The 19,613-nt window shown below is 33.5% G+C and overlaps 1 protein-coding gene across 2 annotated transcripts; it reads right to left on the reverse strand.

Moving 5' to 3' along the window:
• Positions 1–566: 566 nt before the first annotated feature.
• LOC109439736 (NKG2-A/NKG2-B type II integral membrane protein-like) lies at positions 567–19,545 on the reverse strand. Of its 2 annotated transcripts, XM_088797952.1 has the most exons (6): positions 18,975–19,542; positions 18,489–18,584; positions 17,841–17,894; positions 17,165–17,316; positions 7,341–7,444; positions 567–7,108 (listed from the first exon to the last, which is right to left on the reverse strand). In XM_088797952.1, the coding sequence occupies exons 1-6, from the start codon at positions 19,159–19,161 to the stop codon at positions 6,979–6,981; spliced, it is 723 nt and encodes a 240-aa protein (XP_088654078.1). In that variant the 5' UTR covers positions 19,162–19,542; the 3' UTR covers positions 567–6,978. The 2 variants fall into 2 exon arrangements, with proteins under 2 accessions (XP_088654078.1, XP_088654079.1); XM_088797953.1 differs by lacking the exon at positions 17,841–17,894 and having other exon boundaries at positions 18,975–19,545.
• Between the last annotated feature and the right edge of the window lie 68 nt (positions 19,546–19,613).

Consider the following 19,613-nt stretch of genomic DNA (forward strand, 5'->3'; position numbering starts at 1 on the left):
GGTTGCTAAATTCTGGCATTACATAGTTTTCCATATGCTCTCAATATGAAAAAATATTAAACTATATGACCAAGGCAGAGATAGAAATATTATATAACTACTAATTATATTTTTTGTTGGTTCATCTTCCAGTCATAACTATCTGTATCTTAATAGAAATATTTGTTGTAAATGACAAAAGTCGAAGTCTTACTATGTAGGAGTAAAACAAATTAGTTCAAGTTTTTTCCCGTACCAAAAAATGGGAAGAGCAGGAAAAGTAAACATTTATTTATTTAGTTAGTTTTCAATTACAGTTGACATTCAATATTATATTAGTTACAGGTGTACAGGTTAGTGGTTAGACATTTATGTAAGTTACTCAGTGATCCTCCAATAATGGTACACCCTTGACATCATACATAGTTATTACAATATTATTGACTGTATTGCTTGCTGAACTCTACATCCCTGTGACTAGTTTGTAACTGCCAATTTGTAGTTCCTAATCCCTTTATCTTTTTTACCAACCCCCACCCACAACACCTCCCTTCAGGCAAACATCAGTTAATTCCCTGTATCGATGAGATTTTCTGGATTTCTTCGTTTGTTTGTTTATTTGATTTTTAGAGTCCACATGTAAGTGAAATCATATGGTATTTGTCTTTCTCTGACTTAGCTGAAAAATAGTGGACTTTCAGAACACAATTAAATGATACATGAGCAATAAAAGAAACTAAACTTACAGCATATTGCTTTGATTCACATATATCCTGAAATGATTACCACTATAGGTTCAGCTAACATCCACCTTTTCATATAGGTACGTTAAAAAAAAAAATAAAGATGAAAAGAGTAAAGAAAAATGATTATCCTCGTGATGAGAACTAAGGATTTAATCTCTTCACAACTTTAATATACAATAGTTTCCTGTTATCCTCCACTGTACTTTCCATGGTTTCAGTTAAAAATGATCAACCGCAGTCCCAAAGTATTAACTGAAAAATGCTAGAAATAATTTGTTTTAAATTGTATGTGTTCTATGTTACATGATGAAATCTCACACCATCCTGCTCAGCTGGACCCAGGACTCGATCATCCCTTTTTCTAGCATATTCACACTTTGTTTGCTACCACCTGTTAGTCACATAGAAGCTGTTTTGGTTATGAGAGAGACTGCTGTGGTTCACAGTGCTTGTGTTCCAATAACACTTATTTTATAAAAATTATGGAATAAGTTCATCAGATGGAATGCAGCATTCAAGTCACCTGTATAATCACCAAAAGATCACAACCACTGCAACAATACTTTGATGAGTTTAAAAGACAAAGAAACGTCCACTTACAGCTCTCTTCCAAAAGTATTTGGCAAAAAATCTTTTAACTATTGAGGATCCCTAGCCATTGCCATTGTCTGCTCCTGCTATTCAACCAGCGACATTGTCTTGTCTTGATGATCCAGCATCATAATAAGCAGATGATCCTCTTTATGACGTATTGACAGACGGTCAATAGTAGCCTACTGCTACTATGTCACAAAACCAACATGGTTCACCTCATATCATGTAGGCATTTTATTATTTCCCTTCATCACAAGAAACAGGAGAGTGAGGACTGTACAATAAGATATTTTGAGAGAGACCATATTCACAAAACTTTAATTACACTATATTGTTATAATTGTTCTATTTTATTGTTAGTTATTGCTGTTAATCTCCTACTGTGTTAATTTATAAGTCAAACTTCATCTTAGGTAGGTAATTATAGGAAAATAATACACAGTATATATAGGGTTCGGCACCATTCATGTTATCAGGAGTCCATTGCGGGTCTTGTAAAGTATCCTCTGCATAAATGAGGGAGCTACTGCATATAATGCATCAATGTCAGCTATAGCCGTTATGTTGTACCCTACATTCTAGTATTCATTTATTTTGTAGCCGGACTTTGTACCTTTTGATGACCTTTTCCAATCATCCCACCAATCCTCCACCTTTGGTAACCACAAGTCTGATTAGTCTATTATGAGTTTCTTTTTTGTTGTTGTTGTTTTTAGATTCTGCATATTAGATCATACCGTATTTGATGACAATAGCTTTATAGGATAGCTTGAAATCAGAAAGTGTGATGCCAACTGCTTTGTTCTTTGTTTCTCAGATTTTTTTTTTTTTTGGCTATTCAAGGTCTTTTGTGGTTTCATATAAGTTTAGGAGCATGTTTTTCTACTTCCATAAAATATGCCATTTTGTCTTGATAAGGATTGCATTGAATCTATAGATGGCTTTTGGTAGTGTTGACAAATTAGCAATATTAATTATTTCAATATGTGAACATGGGATACATTTCCATTTATTTCTGTCTTCAATTTCTTTCATCAATATCTTGCAGTTTTCAGTGTAGAGAGCTTTCACCTCCTTAGTTAAACTTTTTTCTAATGTGTTTTTGTTCTCCATGCTTTTGTAAGAGAATCAATCTCTTTATTCCCTTTCCAGAAGTTCTGTTGTTAGCATATAGAAGTGCTACTTGTTTTTGTAAAGTTTATATCCTACAACTTTACTGAATTCATTTATTAGATATTACATTTCTTGGTGGAACCTTTAAGATTTTCTACCTGCAAAATTATGCTGTCTGCAAATAGAGACATTTTTACTTCTTCCTTTCCAATTCTGATACTTATTTTTTTCTTCCCTAATTGTTCTAACTAAGAATCTGATACTATTGTGAAAAGAAGTGATGAAAGTGGGTACCCTGGTTGTGCTCCTGATCTTAGACAAAAAACTTTCATCCTTTTACCACTGAGTATGATGTTAGCTGTGAACTTGTCATATACTGCCTATATTATGTTGAGATCTGTGTCCTCTGTTCCTAATTTGTTGAGTTTTTTATCATGGCAAATGTTCAATTGTGTCAATTTTTTTTGGCATTTATTGAGATAATCGTATATTTTTTCTTTCATTCTATTAATGTGGTGTATCGTATTGATTGATTTGCATATGTTGAACCATCCTTGTATCCCAAGGATAAATCTCACTTGATCATGGTAAATGATACCTTTAGTGTGCTGCTGAATTGAGTTTGCTAGTGTTTTATTGAAACGTTTTTGCATCTATATTTATCAGGGATGTTGGCCTATAGTTTTCTTTTCTACTAGTGACCTTTTCTGGTTTGGTGTCAGGATAATGCTGTCCACATAAAATCAGTTTGGAAGTGTTCACTTCTCTTCAGTTTTTTGGAGAAAGTGGGCAACCTTGCCTTGTTCCTGATCTTAAGGGGGATGGTTTTAGCTTTTCCCCATTGAGTCTGATGTTAGCGATGGGTTTATCATATATGGCCTTTATTATGTGGAGATATAGTCTCTCTATTCCCACTTTCGTAAGAGTTTTTATCATAAATAGCTGCTGAATTTAGTCAAATGCTTTTTCTGCATCTATTGATATGATCAAATGATTTTTATTTTTTATTTTGTTAATGTGGTGCATCACATTAATTGATTTGTGGATGTTGGACCAACCTTGCATACCAGGAATGAATCCCACTTGATCATGGTGTATAATCTTTTTAATGTATTGCTGAATTCTGTTTGCTAATATTTTGTTAAGGATTTTTGCATCTATGTTCATTAGCGATATCAGCTTATAATTTTCTTTTTTTTTTTTTGTAATGTCTTTGTCTGATTTTGGGATCAGGGTGACAGTGGCCTCATAAAGAGTGTTTGGGAGCCTTCCCTCCTTCTGGATTTTTTGGAATAGTTTGCGGAAAATAGGTGATAATTCTTTTTTGAATGTTGACAAAGACTGACTTTTGATGGTAGTGAAAAGTCACATTTTATGTATAACGTACAGATATATATAAAGAAAAACGTAATATATTTGTGGTTTTCAATTTTCTTGGAGATGGATTAAGAAAATGTCTCTCTGAAAGCTCCTTAGTGCCTTTAGGTTGAGGAAGAAAATATAAAAGAAAAAATTGTTGAGAAATATTGCATTACAGGATAAGAGGTAACAGGACTCAGATCACTCATGCTTTCTAAGGCTCCAGCTTCCTCATCGTGAAGCATGGAATGCCACTCCGACATTTTAAAAGATGAGGAGTCGTATGAGATTTTTACATACGTATTTTAGATATTAGCCCAAACCAATCACAGGTATTGTTCACAATATATTATCCCATTATGTTGGTTGCCTCTTTGTCCTGTTAATGGTTTTTTTTGCAGAAGATTTTTAGTTTGATATTTAGTTGGATATCAGTTATTTTTGCTTTTACTTCCCTTGACTTTGAGGTAAGATTCATAAAATCTTCTCTAAACCTCAGGTCCATCAGTTTAGTACCTATGCTTTCTCCTATGCAGTTTATGTTTCAAGTCTTATGTTTAGGTCTTTGATTCATTTTGTTTTAGTTTTGGTGTATGGTGACAGAGAGAAATCTAGTTGCATTGTCTAGCACGTGGCTTCCCAATTTTCCTGCACCATTTATTGAAAAGGCTTTCTTTTCTCCATTGTATGTTTTTGGTTCCTTAGTCAAAAATTATCTGCTCATATATATGTGGGTTAATTTCTGGGTTCTCAATTCCATCCTATTGGCCTTTGTGTCTGTTTTTCTGTCAAATAGATGCTGTTTTGATTATTGTCACTTTGTAGTAAAAATTGAAGCCTAGTAATGTGATACCTCTAGCCTTGTTTTTTTTCATTTGTTTGCTTAGGATTGCTTTGGCTATTCAGGCTCTTTTGTAATTCCATATAAATCTGATGATTATTTGTTCTATTTCTTTAAAAATTTTTCACTGGGATTTTGATGGAAATTGCATTAAATCTACTTTGGGTAACATGGCAATTTTAACAATATTAATTCTTCCAATCCATGAACACAGAATATCTAGCCGTTTCTTTGTGTCTTCTTCAATTTCTTCTAATAAAGTCTTATGGTTTTCACTGTATAAGTCATTCACATCCTTTGTTAAGTCTATTGCTAGATAGTATATTGTATTTTGTCGCAATTGCAAATAAATGTTTTCCATTTCTTTTCTGAAATTTCATTGTTAGTATGCAGCAATGCAGGGATTTTTACACATTGATTTTGTGTCCTGCAACTTTACTGTATTTGTTTATTTCTAATAGGTTTTAAGTGGTGTCTGTACTGTTTTCTGTATAAAGAATTATGTCATATAGCAACTTTGTAATTTTTGCACGGTAAACTCGAGGGCCAATTAACAACTTATTGATCTCAGCTCCAAGTCTGTCCTTCATTGACCTCTCTGAGATAATGGATCTAGATCTTATAACTTTTTCTCCATTATCAAGTCTCATGACGTTCTTTCACCAGGAAAAGTCACGGGAGAGACATTGCCAGGGAAAGGACTCTTGTACCCGGTTTCATGGTGTTTTCTCTCCTTTGGCTTTTGTTGTGAGGTTGCCAGTTGCATGCATACAGGAAGTCCTGTGGTATTCACTCTCCAGCAGTTTTGGGAGCCAGTCCCAGTCATATTTCCCTCTTTTCCAACCTCTGCCTGAGTACACCATGGTAGAGCAGTCTTCCTGCTTCCTAGTCACAGCCTGAGATGCGTCTTCATCAGTAACAGCCAGCAGACTGTGGAACTGCTCTCTCCCAGAGCCCAGCAAATATGTCTGCTGTCACTGTGTTCAGTGAAGTCTAAAACCCACCCAGAGGGAGTAGATTGGCATCCAAGTCATTCCACGTTGGGTACTCTTCTTGAATCCTAGGGTATTCTTTGTTTATGTGTTTGTTTGTTTTAGTTTCAGGTGTACAAAGCAATGTAACAGTTCGACCTTTACACCCCTCACAAAATGATAACTCCTCTCCCCCAATCTACTACCTCTCTGACAGCGTATATAGCTGTTACAATTCTACTTACTCTATTCCCTATGCTGTACTCCACGTCCTGTGACTATATATATATATATATATATATATATATATATATATATATATATACAGTTGACTTTTAGTATTATTCAGCTTCAGCTTCAGGTGTAAACTGCAGTGGTCAGGCATCTGCTCCATCCATGAAGTGGTCTGCCTAATAAGACAAGTGCCCTTCTGACACCCTACAGATTCTTTTCATTATTGGTTATATTTCCCACATTGTCTTTCATATCCCTATGGCAATATTGTGGTTACCAATTTGTGCTTTCTAATCCCCTCACCTTCTCCCTCATCCCCACCCCACTCCCATCTAGGAAACATCAGATTTTTCTCTATATTTCTGAGAGTATTTCTGTTTAGTTTGCTCATTTATTCTGTTCTTTACATTCCACATGTAAGTGATATCGTATGGTATTTGTCTTTCTCCGTCAGACTTATTTCACTTAGCATAATGTTCTCTAGGTCCTAGGGTATTCTTTATGATTTTCTCTTATCTTCTGTTTGTAGGCTATCTCCCCTACAAAAACTCAATAATTCTTTAAACCAAATTTCTTCTCCTTTTTGTCTTTTGACTCCACTAGTACTTACACATATGTCTACCTGTGTTGCTGAATCCTCATTTGTAACATCAAGAGCTAGGACAAATCAACTAATTTGAAAACATAAATGGAATTATTCACCATATTGAGGACTTAGACATAACAGCTGTTGATGTTACAATTGGTAATTTACATGTGATTTATTTTAATAAACAGCAGAAGCTCAAGAACACATTGTGTGCTTCGGTATATGTTCTAAATTAATATAAATGTAGATTTAAAAATAATTGTGCAACACCAAGGATGAAGCCTCACATGAACTATGGATTTTAAGTGATTATGATGCCTCAATGTAGAATCATTCTCAGTAGTAAATTGTGGCACGTGATGTTGATCATGGGGGAAGCTCTGCATGTGTAGGGATGTGGGGAAACATGGGAAATCTCAGTACCTATCTTAATTTTGTTGTGAATGTAAAACTGTCCTCAAAATTGTATCATAAGACGTTATTCTGAGAAAATAATTGTATTATTTTTGAATGAATTAAAAATATGTTTTTGTAGAAAGTATTATACCAACTTTAGATAAGCCAAAGTGCCTGGTGCTTACAAACATATTGTTTTGTTTCTAAACAGGATTCAGAATAAAAGCTGTGTGTATGAAACGTCACATATGCACAATTCTTTCCCATCTCTGAAGTAATTGAAAACCTGAAATACAGAGCATAATATATCATTAGTCTGGTATTATATAATCTAATACTTGATGAATAAATAATTCACTTAGATTAATACTTATATATCTATATCTGAACTGTCCTTGCATAAGTTTTGTATGGAAACACTTAAATAATTGTCTTCATGTATTTGGTCACATAGTGCCTTTTCTTTCTAAGATTAATTACTTCAAGGCATAAAATATAAGCGTTCTCATGAAACTTACAGTTTGGAAGAGAAAGTTGAGCCATTTGGCCACACCCACACATTATTATTGGCTCTGTACAAGAGTCCAATCCATGAAAAATAAACGAAGGCGTCCAAAAAATTCTATGAGAAAACAAATTTTATGAGACGTCAAATAAAAGCTTTTATATTGATATGAATTTTTAATGGAATATAGTGTTAATTCTATTTTATACAGTCTTTCAATTTACATTATATACTTATACACTGAACACAGTAGGAAAATGTGTTAGTTTGATTGTGTGAAGAGGAAAATTGACGCAAATAATTTCAAGGCTGCAAAAATTGATCAAAGACTAGTAATACCTTGTGACGTATTTATTATTGGAAGAGCTCCTAGAAATTCAAGTAAGAATAGAGCAAATTTGTAGCCTTCCTGCCTAGGACCACTCCCATGTTGTCCCCCATCCCCACTTCAGCTCAGTGAGTATGAAGAACTGTAGTTTTCACAATTTGGAGAAGGCTGCCGAAATCAATGATGTTGTTGCCACAGGGGCAGACTTGATTAGCAGTGTGGGAGGGGGTGCTAAATGGCCCACTATTTTTTCAGCTCAAAATGCTGAATTTACAAGGTTAAAAAGAGGAAAGCCCACCCTTTTTCTCATCTGAGCTTATACTCTCTTTAGTGTCCCTCACAATGCCAGCCACAAATCTAAAAGAGAAGAAATACGAAGGAGGGTTCACCAGAGGAGAACGCTACACATTCTTGCCTGATAAAACCCATGTGCACTTGTATAGAGGAGATAAAGATCGTCCCAGTAAAAAATAAAAACCAAAGGGGACTTGAAAACTACTTGCAAAGTTATGAGCACTCATCAGTACACACATATATACACACAAGTACATCAAATACAGGGTGTGGAAGCTCTATTGACTGGAGATACTTGAATACATTAAAAATATATAATCATTTGTTGTCAACTAAGTTTTGCACGCACAAGGGAAATTCCTAGGAAGCCAGGCTAAAAATAAAAACAAACAGTAAGAATTTTAAAATCTGAGAAGAGATATAAGCAAGCTCACTCTATAGGAGAAGATTCAGCAGTAAAAGATTTTCAAGTTTCAAAAATTCATAAATCTAAGAAAAATGAAACAAAGTCAGTGTTTACTACATGATATTATGAAAAATGTCTAATCACAAAGATAAGAAAGCACACACAAAAAAGCCTTTTGTGCTCAGGGAAAACAATCTGTGAAAAGAATCTTTTACTGAGATAAGATGGTAGAGTTTTTAGAAAAAAAACTTTAAAGTAATTATATATATATGCATATATATACATAAATTCCAAAGAAAATTATGTTCAAATGACTATAGTTGAATATGATGGCAATGACTAAACATGTACAAAATACAGAAATAAAAACTACATAATTAAATCAAATAGAAATTGTGAATTGAAAAACATTACCTGAAATGCAAAATTTACTAAATTTACATAAAATTTGAAACACAGAAAGAGTATTAATGAAACTAAAGATGGACTTTAAAAAATTGTTTATCCCAAAAAATGGAGAGAAAGAAGAGAGGAAAACAAGAAGATCCTAAGAGACCTTTGAAGCAGTATCAAGAAAACAAACATAGGTGTAAATATACACTGAGAATAAGAAAAGAGACAGAGATAGAAAAACAATTTCAGACATAATGAATAGACATTTTAAATTTAACTTTAAAAATATTGTAGGCATATGTGGTTCAACAAACTACATACAGAAATCCACGTCATAAAATATTATACTTACTCAAATCACTGAAAAATATTGAAGACAGAAAAGCCATCATCCCGAGGGAAAATGCGGGATTACGACATGACTTGAGTCAGTGTGAAAATGAGAAAATGGGTGAGGTATTTCCCTCCTCCAGCAGGCTATGGACCACATTATCTCACACAGAATCCACATTTGTCCTGAACGCTATTCCAGGAAGGGAGATTAAGAGCCAAAAAGGGGTATATAGAAAATATGCGTCTTGTCTCAATTATGCTGAAACCTGAACTGCTCTAACAAAATCAAGTCTGTGTCTTTTTTTTAATTGATAGCAGTAAATTTTATCTTAAGCGTTTTTACCACAATATAAAATGTAAAATAGAAAACAAACAAATAAAAAGAGGTAACCTTGAAATAAGCAAAACAAAATTTACCCATTACATATATGAAAATAACAATATGATTAATAGATGAGTTGTTATCTGAAATAATGAAGAGTAGTAGGCAGGGAGTGACATATTCAAAGAGCTGAAAGCACTGGGGTGGGGTTGGGGGGCAACAGTACACAATAAAACTGTCAAACAGGAATTCTAACTTCAGCAAAACAGTCCTTCAAAAAAGAAGTTGCAATAAGGACCCTACAACATGCAGAAAAAAAGAGAACTTTTTGTTACCAGACCTGCCAATCTTCCAAAAATTCTTCAAGCTAAAAGTAAATGACATGGGGTGGTAACTCATATCCACAGGAAGGAAGGAAGAGCAGTGGGAATGGTAAATATGTGGGTAAACTTAGGTATCTGTGTTTCTCTTCTTGGAATTTATTTTAAAAAGTCAGATTGTTTAAGGCAATAATTATAACACTGTATGGTTGGGTCTGTATCATATCTGGATGCAACTTTGTGCCGGTAAATGGGCACCGTGTTCGGGGGAAGAAAACCTTATCTGTTAGCATTTGTTTATTTTTGTGGCATAGAAATCCCTACAATGATTCATTTCGAGTCATCCTTGTGTAAAACATTAATGCCACGACACAAAGGATGTGCATTATTGTTGTTTGTTCACAAACCAGTGCTGGTTGGCTCGGTACCACATTGGTAGAAGGAATAACAAGATCCCAACAGATGGGAGAGGAAATGGAGATATATTGGCGCTAAGTTTCTAGATTTCACTGGAATTTAGTCAGAATTAACTTGAAGAAGACAGTGATGAGTTAAGGATATATTTGTAATATCTACAGCAACTACTAAGAAAATAAAAAACAAAATCAGCAACAGAGAATTACAATGGAACTCTATAATAATATGTGTTTAACAAAAGATGTCAGGAAATATGGAAGAAAAAAACCTAAAGACATGGACATAGAACAAAGAGCAAAACAGCAAACCTAAATCCAACTATATACCAATAATTAGATTAAATGTGAATAAAATAAACATTTTAGCAAAAGATATAAATTGTCATAATGAGTGAAAATGTAAGATCCATCTAGATCTAGTGTATCATAAATACACTTTATATTCAAAGGCACTAAAAATGAAAGTAAAAGGATGAAAAATAATATACCCTACAAACTGTAACCATAAGGGGGCTGAAATGTCCATTCTAATATCAGACAAAATAGCTGTACAAGAAATATTATTAGAAATAAAAAGAAACAATGTTAATGATGACATTACAAGAGGAAGATAAAACATTTATAAACATACAACAACCTAACAACAGGACTCTCAAATACAAGTAGAAACTGACAAAATTAAAAGGAGATATAAACAATTCAATGATATTAGTTTGATATTTAAAAGCTCCAGATCACCTCAATGAATTTAATAAGAAAATTTTAAAAGATATAAGAGTGACATAAAAGTACATGAAAAGAGTCTCAAGACAATTAGTCTTAAAAAAAATTAGGTTAAAACTGCTACAGATCAGACTTCCTGTTCTGGAAAGATGGAAGTGGGTATTCTTTATTTCTCCCTCTAAATACTCGTACAGCTAACATCCCTTCTGCATAAAAAGATTCAAAAAGGTGTTGAGAAAAATGACAGAGCTGTGAACTCAGGACCTGATGAAAGAGATGGCAGTAAGCTCCATGGAATTACTTTTTACCTCATTTATCCCAGACTGGATGCTCCAGAGGCCTGCAAACCACACCCAGGAGTACAGAAAAAAGTCCCAAGAAAACCCTTTTCTCTCTAGTCCAAGGACCACAAAAGGAGCAGGCTAGAAAGACAGGAAACTTTTAGATGCTAACTGCCTCATTTCAACCAAAAACCATAGAAAACTGCAGTGAAAATGCCACTCAGGAATGAAGGGGAAATCAAGACATTCTCAGATAAAGGAAAACTTGTCACCACCAGGTCCACTCTAATAGAATAGTGAAAGCGAACTATCTAAACAGAAATCAAATGATAAAAGAGGGACTCTTGGATCATCAGGAAGGTAAAGAAAACAAAGAATAAAAAGCTTACTAGACATATAGACTATGCATCTCCTCTTCTGTTTTCTAAATTGTTTGATACATGAAACAAAATTATAAAATGAAGTAAATTATAACATTCTGCCATGTGATTCTCAATGTATGCTGATAAAATATTTAAGACAATTATGTTATAAATGGACACAGCAAAGGGACCAAAAGGGAGATAAGTTTGCTCCATGTTACACAATCTGCTGTAGACTGTACAGACCGTGATTTACATACAGTAGTGCCCCCTTATCTGTGGTTTCAGCTATCTGCTGTTTCAGAAACCCACGGTCAACCAGTCTTCAAAAGTATTAAAAGGAAAATAACAAAATTAAAATATTGAAGTTTAAATTCTGTGTAATTGTAAGTAACGTGATGAAACGCCCCCTGCCCCCCTCCCTTCTGCCCAGAATAGGAATCATTCCTTTGTCCAGCATATCTACGCTCTATATGCTCCTCACTTCTTAATGTTAGTCACATGTAACTCTCTTGGTTATCATATCAACTGTCACTGTATCTCAGTGCTTGTGTTCAAGTCACCATTATTTTATTTAAAATGGTCCTAAAGCATGAGACTAGTGATACTGGCAATCAAATATGCCAAGGAGAGGCTGTAAAGTGCTTCCTGTAAGTGAAAGGTAAAAGTTCTCAATTTAACAAGACAAAAAAATCTTCTGCAGAAATTGCTAAAATCTACAGTAAGAAATAATGTTCCATCTGTGAAATTTGAAGAAAAGGAAATTTGTGCTAGTTTTGTTGTCACACCTCAAAGTGGGTTGGTATATAAAATACAATTTTTTGAGAGAAAAATGAGACAGACCATATTCTGTAACTTTCATTACAGTATATTTTTATAATTGTTTTATTTATTATTAGTTGGTGTTCTGAATCTCTCACTGTGCCTAACTTGTAAATTAAACTTTATCATAGGTACTTACGTAAAAGAAAAACCATTGTATATATAAAATTCAGTACTATCAGTGACTTCAGGCATCCACTGGGGTTTTGCAACGTAACCCCCACAGATAAAGGGAGATCTACTGTGTGTATTTTTAGGTATATACATATAATATTATATATATTATCTATATAAAGGTATGTATAATACATACTATCTATATGAAGCATATTAGTGCATATATGTATATATAGAATTATATGTGCATATATAGTTATTTATGAAAAGATAATCTTTACTATAAATTATGATCCATTAGTTAGACAATGATAATAAAGCAAAACAATAAAACATAGAGAGTAATGTAAAAGATTATCTTCATGAACATTGACTGATTTCACAAGTAGGCCCAAAGTGATCGCTAAAACCAAAAATGATATAGTAGACTCTGCTAACGTTAATAAATTCTGGTCATTAAAAGACTCCAATATGAGAATAAAAATGAAAGTCACCTGGTCCAAAAAGCTATTTGCATCTCATAAATGCAAACAAAAGCTCATATCCAAAATATAACAAGAACTGCGAGGAAGGAAAATGACAGGCAACATATAGGAGAAATGGGCAAGAGACATGACAGGCACTTGTCATTCTCACAGAAGAGAATGTCATGAGTAGTAGCCCAGAAGGATGTGTTCAACTAAATAGTAATCAGGAAAAGACCTATTAATGCCATCATGATATTTTCTATAATGACAAAAACTTATAACATTACATTTCCTGATAATACTAAGTTTTAAATCAAAGGACTATTTGGTAAAATGTTTACTTACTCAATAAACCAAAAAAATGCTGTAATAATTAATAAATTTTACATACACATACATTTCTGGCCCTGCAATTTTATTCTGAGACATAGAAGACAATATATTATAATTATACACATATACAGTTATAATAATAGAATTTTATTTATAAACTATTATAACTATATAACTATTATAAACATACAAATACAATATATTCTACATAACATGTATATATAATATATAAATTATAAATGCAATATATTATAATATTTGGAAAAACATGTAAATAAGGATTTTCATAAAATATTATTCATAATACCCACATTTAAAAAACTATATTTTACTAGAAAATCTAAATAGACTTATCAACAATAAGGAAATTGAATCAGTCATCTAAAACCTTCCCAAAGCAAAACTCCGGGACCAGATGGCTTCACTACTGAATTCTACCAAACATTCAAAGAGGATATAATTCCTGTCCTACTCAAACTCTTCCAAAAAATTGAAGAAGACACAATACGCCCTAACTCATTTTATGAAGCCAACTTTACCCTGATTCCAAAACTTGGTCGGGTAACACAAAAAAAGAAAATTACAGACCAATATCTCTGATGAATACAGATGCAAAATTCCTAAACAAAATTCTAGTAAATCAAATGCAGCAATGCATTAAAAAGATTATAGGTCACAACCAAGTGGGGTTCATCTAAGGCGCACACAAATGGTTCAACATACGAAAATCCATCAATGTGATACAAAATAAAGGACAAAAATAATATGATTATATCAATAGATACAGAAAAATGTTTGACAAGATACAAACATCCACTTCTGATAAAACACTTAAGAAAATGGGTATAGAGGGAAAATACCTTAACATAGTAAGGGCCATATATGAGAAAGCCTCAGCTAAGACTACAATTAATGATGAAAAACCGAAGCCCTTTGCTCTACATTCAGGAACATGACAGGCTCTCCCCTATCACCTCTGCTTTTCAACATAATGTTGGAAGTCCTAAGCCAGAGCAATCAGGCAAGAGAAAGAAATAAAAGGCATCCAAATTGGGAATGAAGAAGTTAAATTGTCACTTTTTGCAGATGACATGATGTTATATATATATATATATATATATATATATATATATATATATATATATATATATATAAGACCCTAAAGATTCCACAAAAAAGCTATTAGAAACAATAAATGAATACAGTAAATTTGCTGGCTACAAAATCAATGTACAGGGCAGCTGGATGGCTCAACTGGTTAGAGCGTGAACTCTCAACAAGGTTACCGGTTCAATTCCAGCTTGGGATGGTGGGCTGCACCTCCTGCAACTAAAGATTGAAAACGGTGACTGGACTTGGAGCTGAACTGCACCCTCCACAACTAGATTGAAGGACGACTTGGAGCTGATGGGCCCTGGAAAAACATATTGTTTCCCAATATTCCCCAATAAAATTCATATTTTAAAAAATCAATGTACAATACTAACAATGAAACCTCAGAAAAAGAAATGTAAAAAATTCCTTTTGCAATAGCAACAAAAAGAAAAAAATACCTAGGAATAAACTTAACCAAGGATGTGAAAGACCTATATACTGAAAATTATAAGACATTTTTTAAAGAAATTGAAGAAGACACAAAGAAATGGAAAGACATTCCGTGCTCATGGATTGGAAGAATCAACATAGTTAAAATGGCCATATTACCCAAAGCAATATACAGATTTAATGCAATCCCCATCAAAATCCCAACGGCATCTTTTTAAAAATATAGAACAAAAAAGTATCAGGTTTGTATGGAACCACAAAAGACCCGGAACAGCCATAGCAATCCTAAGAAAAAAAGAACAATGTTGGAGGTATCATACTCCCTCACTTCAGCTTGTACTACAGGGCTACAATAATCAAAACAGTATGGTATTGGCAGAAAAACAGACACACAGACCAATGGAAGAGAATTGAGAACCCAGAAATAAACCCACATAAATAAGGACAGATATTTTCTAACAAAAAAGCCAAAAACATATAATGGAGAAGAGACAGCCTCTTCGGTAAATGGTGCTGGGAGAATTGGAAAGCCACATGAAAAAGAATGAAACTAGACTGCTCTCTGTCACCATGTACCAAAATTAACTCCAAAAGGATCAAAGACCTAAACATCAGACGTAAAACAATAAGCTGCATAGAAGTAAACATAGGTACTAAACTTACTGACCTTGGGTTCAAAGAGCATTTTACGAATTTGACCCTAAAGGCAAGTGAAGTAAATGCAAAAATAAATGACTGGAACTAAATCAAACTAAAAAGCTTCTGCACATTGACAAAATAAAGAGACAACAAACCTAATGGGAGAAGTTTTTGGATACAATGTCTCTGGTAAGGGGCTACTATCCAAAATATACAAGGAACTCATAAAACTCAACAACAAAAAAACAAGCAACCCAATAAAAAAATGGGCGGAGGACCTAATAGACATTTCTCCAAACAGGACATAGAGATGGCCAACAGACATATAAAAAAATGTTTGACATCACTAATCATCAGAGAAATGCAAGTAAAAACCGCAATGAGATATCACCTCACCCCACTTAGAATGGCTATCATCAACAAGAAAAATAGTAACAAGTGTTGGCGAGGCTGTGGAGAAAAAGAAACCCGCATACACTGTTGGTGGGAATGCAGATTGGTGCAGGCGCTATGGAAGGCAATGTGAAGGTTCTTCAAAAAATTAATAATAGAATTACCTACCATATGACCCAGCAATCCCTCTCCTGGGTATCTACCCAAAAAATCTGAAAACATTTATCCGAAAAGATATATGTGCTCCGATGTTCATTGCAGCTTTATTTACAGTGGCCAAGACGTGGAAACAACCAGTGTCCTTTGATAGAATAAAGAAGATGTGGTATATATACAAATGGAATACTATTCTGGCATAACAAATGATGTAATAGTACCATTTGTGACAACACGATGGATCTTGAGATTATTATGCTAAGCAAAATAATTCGCAACAAAGGAGTCAAGAGCCATATGATTTCACTGATATGTGGTATATAAAACTGAAAACAGCAAAAGAACAAGACAAACAAATAAAGAAGAAAAAACTTAGCGACACGGGAAAAGGGGATCAAATATATGGTGATGGAAGGAGAACTGACTCTGAGTGGTGAACACACAATGTGATATATAGATGATGTATTATAGAATTGGACGCTTCAAACCTATGTAACTTTACTAACAATCGTCACCCCAATAAACATTAATTAAAAACAAAACAAAACAAAAAAACTATTTTTCTGAATAGCATAGACTAAAACTGTCATGTACATGTATTACAGTAGCAAAAACTAACTACAGATAAATGCAACAGTGTGGATGAATTGCAAAAATATCATATAGGAATGAAAGGAGACACATCAAATGCATCCTGAATGATCCCTGTTACAAGAGCTCAAATTTAAGCAATGATAATTTGGAATATTAAAAATCAGAATAGTTGTTAAGTGGGGGGAGGGAAACTTGTTAGAGATACACAGGAGTGAGCTATTGTGGACTGGAAACTTCCTTTTCATGATCTGATTGGTAATGACATGGGTGCTTTCAGTTTATAATCAATCTGCACAATCCTGATGTTTAGTGTCCTCGATATGATATAAAATTGTACAGCAAATTTAAATAGCAAAACTTATTTTAGACAAAAAGCACTTATACAAGCATGGTTGTCCATGGAAAATAAGAACTGGAAATTATTAAATGTGCATTAATGGCATGAAATATAAATAAAGTATTAAAGAGTTAAACAATAGAATATTAACAGATTTTAAGCAACAAATGTATACAAAAATATGAATCAATACTACAAATATAATGTAGACAAAAATAACCTTTTAACAAAATGTTGAAATCTTTTAAAATCTTACCACTTCTTCTTTATGATCTATGTAAAGCAGGTGTGAGTTCTTGGAAGCACAGGCCATCTGACTATCAGTCCATGTTTTTCTTTCAGTGCTGATGTAATAGCAGTTGTTGGAATATGTAAACCACTCCTTTGGGCAACGACCACAATCATGTGCTGAAGGAATTATCATCCAAAAACAATTTGAGTTAAAGAAATAAAAATTAATTTACATATTGGCATAAGTAAATCATATATGTGCATAACATTTCTATGCACTTTCATTGACTGGTACATATCAAACAAAACACAATCACACACTCACAGAGAAGACTCAGCCTCTCAACCCCTAATTTTTGTGCCCAAATAAGGAAAACACACTAACATAAATATCCACTTTAACACATGAAAGTCAATGAACAAAACCACGTTTTTGGAACAGCAAAATTATTTGTCTCATAGCAGAGCAGGGGAAATGTAACCCAATCAGCAAAAATGGGTATGGTGATTTAAAATGTACATATCTTCATATTGTTCCCTAAGAAATACCATTCTCCTAAAATTATTATTTATGAACACTAATTGCCCAATATTATAATTTATATATTCCCAATAAAACCCTATTATTATTTTTGCCTACCCTGAGTTACAGACAAACTGTAAACTGTACTAATATCAGAACTTTGAAATTTATTCTGTACCTTCCTGGATCCCTGTTGTCAAGGGGGTATTAGTCTGCTCTGGCATTACAGTAGCTAGAAAAAAAGGAATAAATCTTATTCAAGATTAATATTCATCTACATAAATCATAACACTTTTTGTTTCCTACTTTCACACATTTGGTGTAATGTTTAGGATTAGAATAATCTGAAGTAAAATTGATTTTACAAAGAAAAATTAATGAATTAATGAAGATTTCGGGAAATATATTTCAAAAGCCTAAAAGATCAAACTGCACTAGAGTATTTGATTTTACCAATCTCAATTAGTTTGTATTTCTCAATAAGGTCTTTTACTCTACTAAAACATGTCATTGAACTATGAAATCAGGATATATATGTATTAGGTTGGTGCAAAAGGAATTGTGGTTTCAAAGGTTAAAAATAATTGCAAAAACTGCAATTACTTTTGCACCAACCTAATATGTATGTACATGTATTTGTAAAATGCTCTCTACAAACATTCTGATATTTAATCTTTGACAAATTTAGTTAAGCCTTTCACATTTAGTCTAAATGCATATGTGGAAATTAGAGGCCTATTCCATAATATTAGGAAATATTTAGAGGCAATGACAATCAATCATTAAAGTGAAAAGCTCCTTCATTATCTTTCAAAAATTGACTTACAATGAATAACAGCTATCGTTACCACACTGGACAACAAGACAACACAGATGAACCCCAGCATCCCAGCAATGAGCTTCTCTGGACGTGACGGAAAATCTACAGGGAAAGAAAGGGAAACACTGAGGAAGTGAGATGGAGATAATTGTCTACACAGTTTACACACAGACCATCCTCATGACAGTGAATCATATATATAAACTTGCCGAGATCCATATCTACCATTGCAATCTTCCTCCCAGAATGTACCATTGCATTGTCAGGAAACACAATGCTCCATGAGTTGCTGGTCAAAGACTACACATTACAATGACACCTGAGAAAAATCAGTCCTCAGATTTCACATTAGAATTCTGTATTCCAACTTCAAGCTCTGATCCCCACAAATAAAAAGTGTTTCTCCACATATTCCCTACTGTTTCCGCACATCTCTGCACCCGAACTGTATATCCTAGAACAGTTATAACATGTATCTATTAAATATTTTACCTTTGCAGTGGTAGTTCTTGTCATTCCCTTGAAGATCATATAAAGAATTTTGAAGATTTAATTCTGCATAGGTTATTTCCTGCTCTGTTACTGAAATGGAACTCTTAGTGCCCTTAGGTTTTATTTGCTGTCTCCTGGAGTCCTTAGCCTGATTCAGTTCTGCATAGGTTACTCTTTCCTTATTCATCTCTGCAGCTGAGTGGTGTCCGAGACTGTGCTCTAAGGTAAGGGTACTGAAGAATGAATGGTATTAATATATGCAATGACGAGATCCCTTGCAGTAAAAGTGGGTGGGGTAGAGGGTGAATTCAGCTCATTTCGCAGTGGAAGAATCTAAAGGTCTTGATTTAAATACTTAGAGTTTTAAATAAGAGTCTCATGGTTAAATACATTTTTAATATATTTTACATTTGTTGATATATTATTTGTTGGAGCATAAAAGAGATAATTAGCAAGGAATATAGTTCATGAATAATAACATCCCCATTAATTTAAAGTCAGAGTCCACAGAAACATTTTAACACCATTACAATGCCTGTATTAAAAATTAAAATGTTTTATTAGAAAAAGGAGATATGATATTTATGATAGGTTGAAATCCAAAAGCAGTTAAAGACTAAGTGCTCTAAAGATGAAGAA

The sequence above is a fragment of the Rhinolophus sinicus genome, chromosome 1 (genome assembly GCF_057876585.1).
Source record: "Rhinolophus sinicus isolate RSI-liver-muscle chromosome 1, RSI-T2T, whole genome shotgun sequence".
NCBI lineage: Eukaryota > Metazoa > Chordata > Mammalia > Chiroptera > Rhinolophidae > Rhinolophus > Rhinolophus sinicus.

What these genes read in the sequence shown, in the direction of transcription:
- LOC109439736 (XM_088797952.1), bottom strand. Translation starts at nt 19,161, where the DNA reads ATGAATAAGGAAAGAGTAACCTATGCAGAACTGAATCAGGCTAAGGAC. An exon ending in TAGATCATAAAGAAGAAGTG is followed by an intron (nt 7,445 to 17,164) that starts GTAAGATTTTAA and finishes GTTTTCTCATAG; the next exon opens with AATTTTTTGGACGCCTTCGT. An exon ending in TCAACTTTCTCTTCCAAACT is followed by an intron (nt 7,109 to 7,340) that starts GTAAGTTTCATG and finishes TCTGTATTTCAG; the next exon opens with GTTTTCAATTACTTCAGAGA.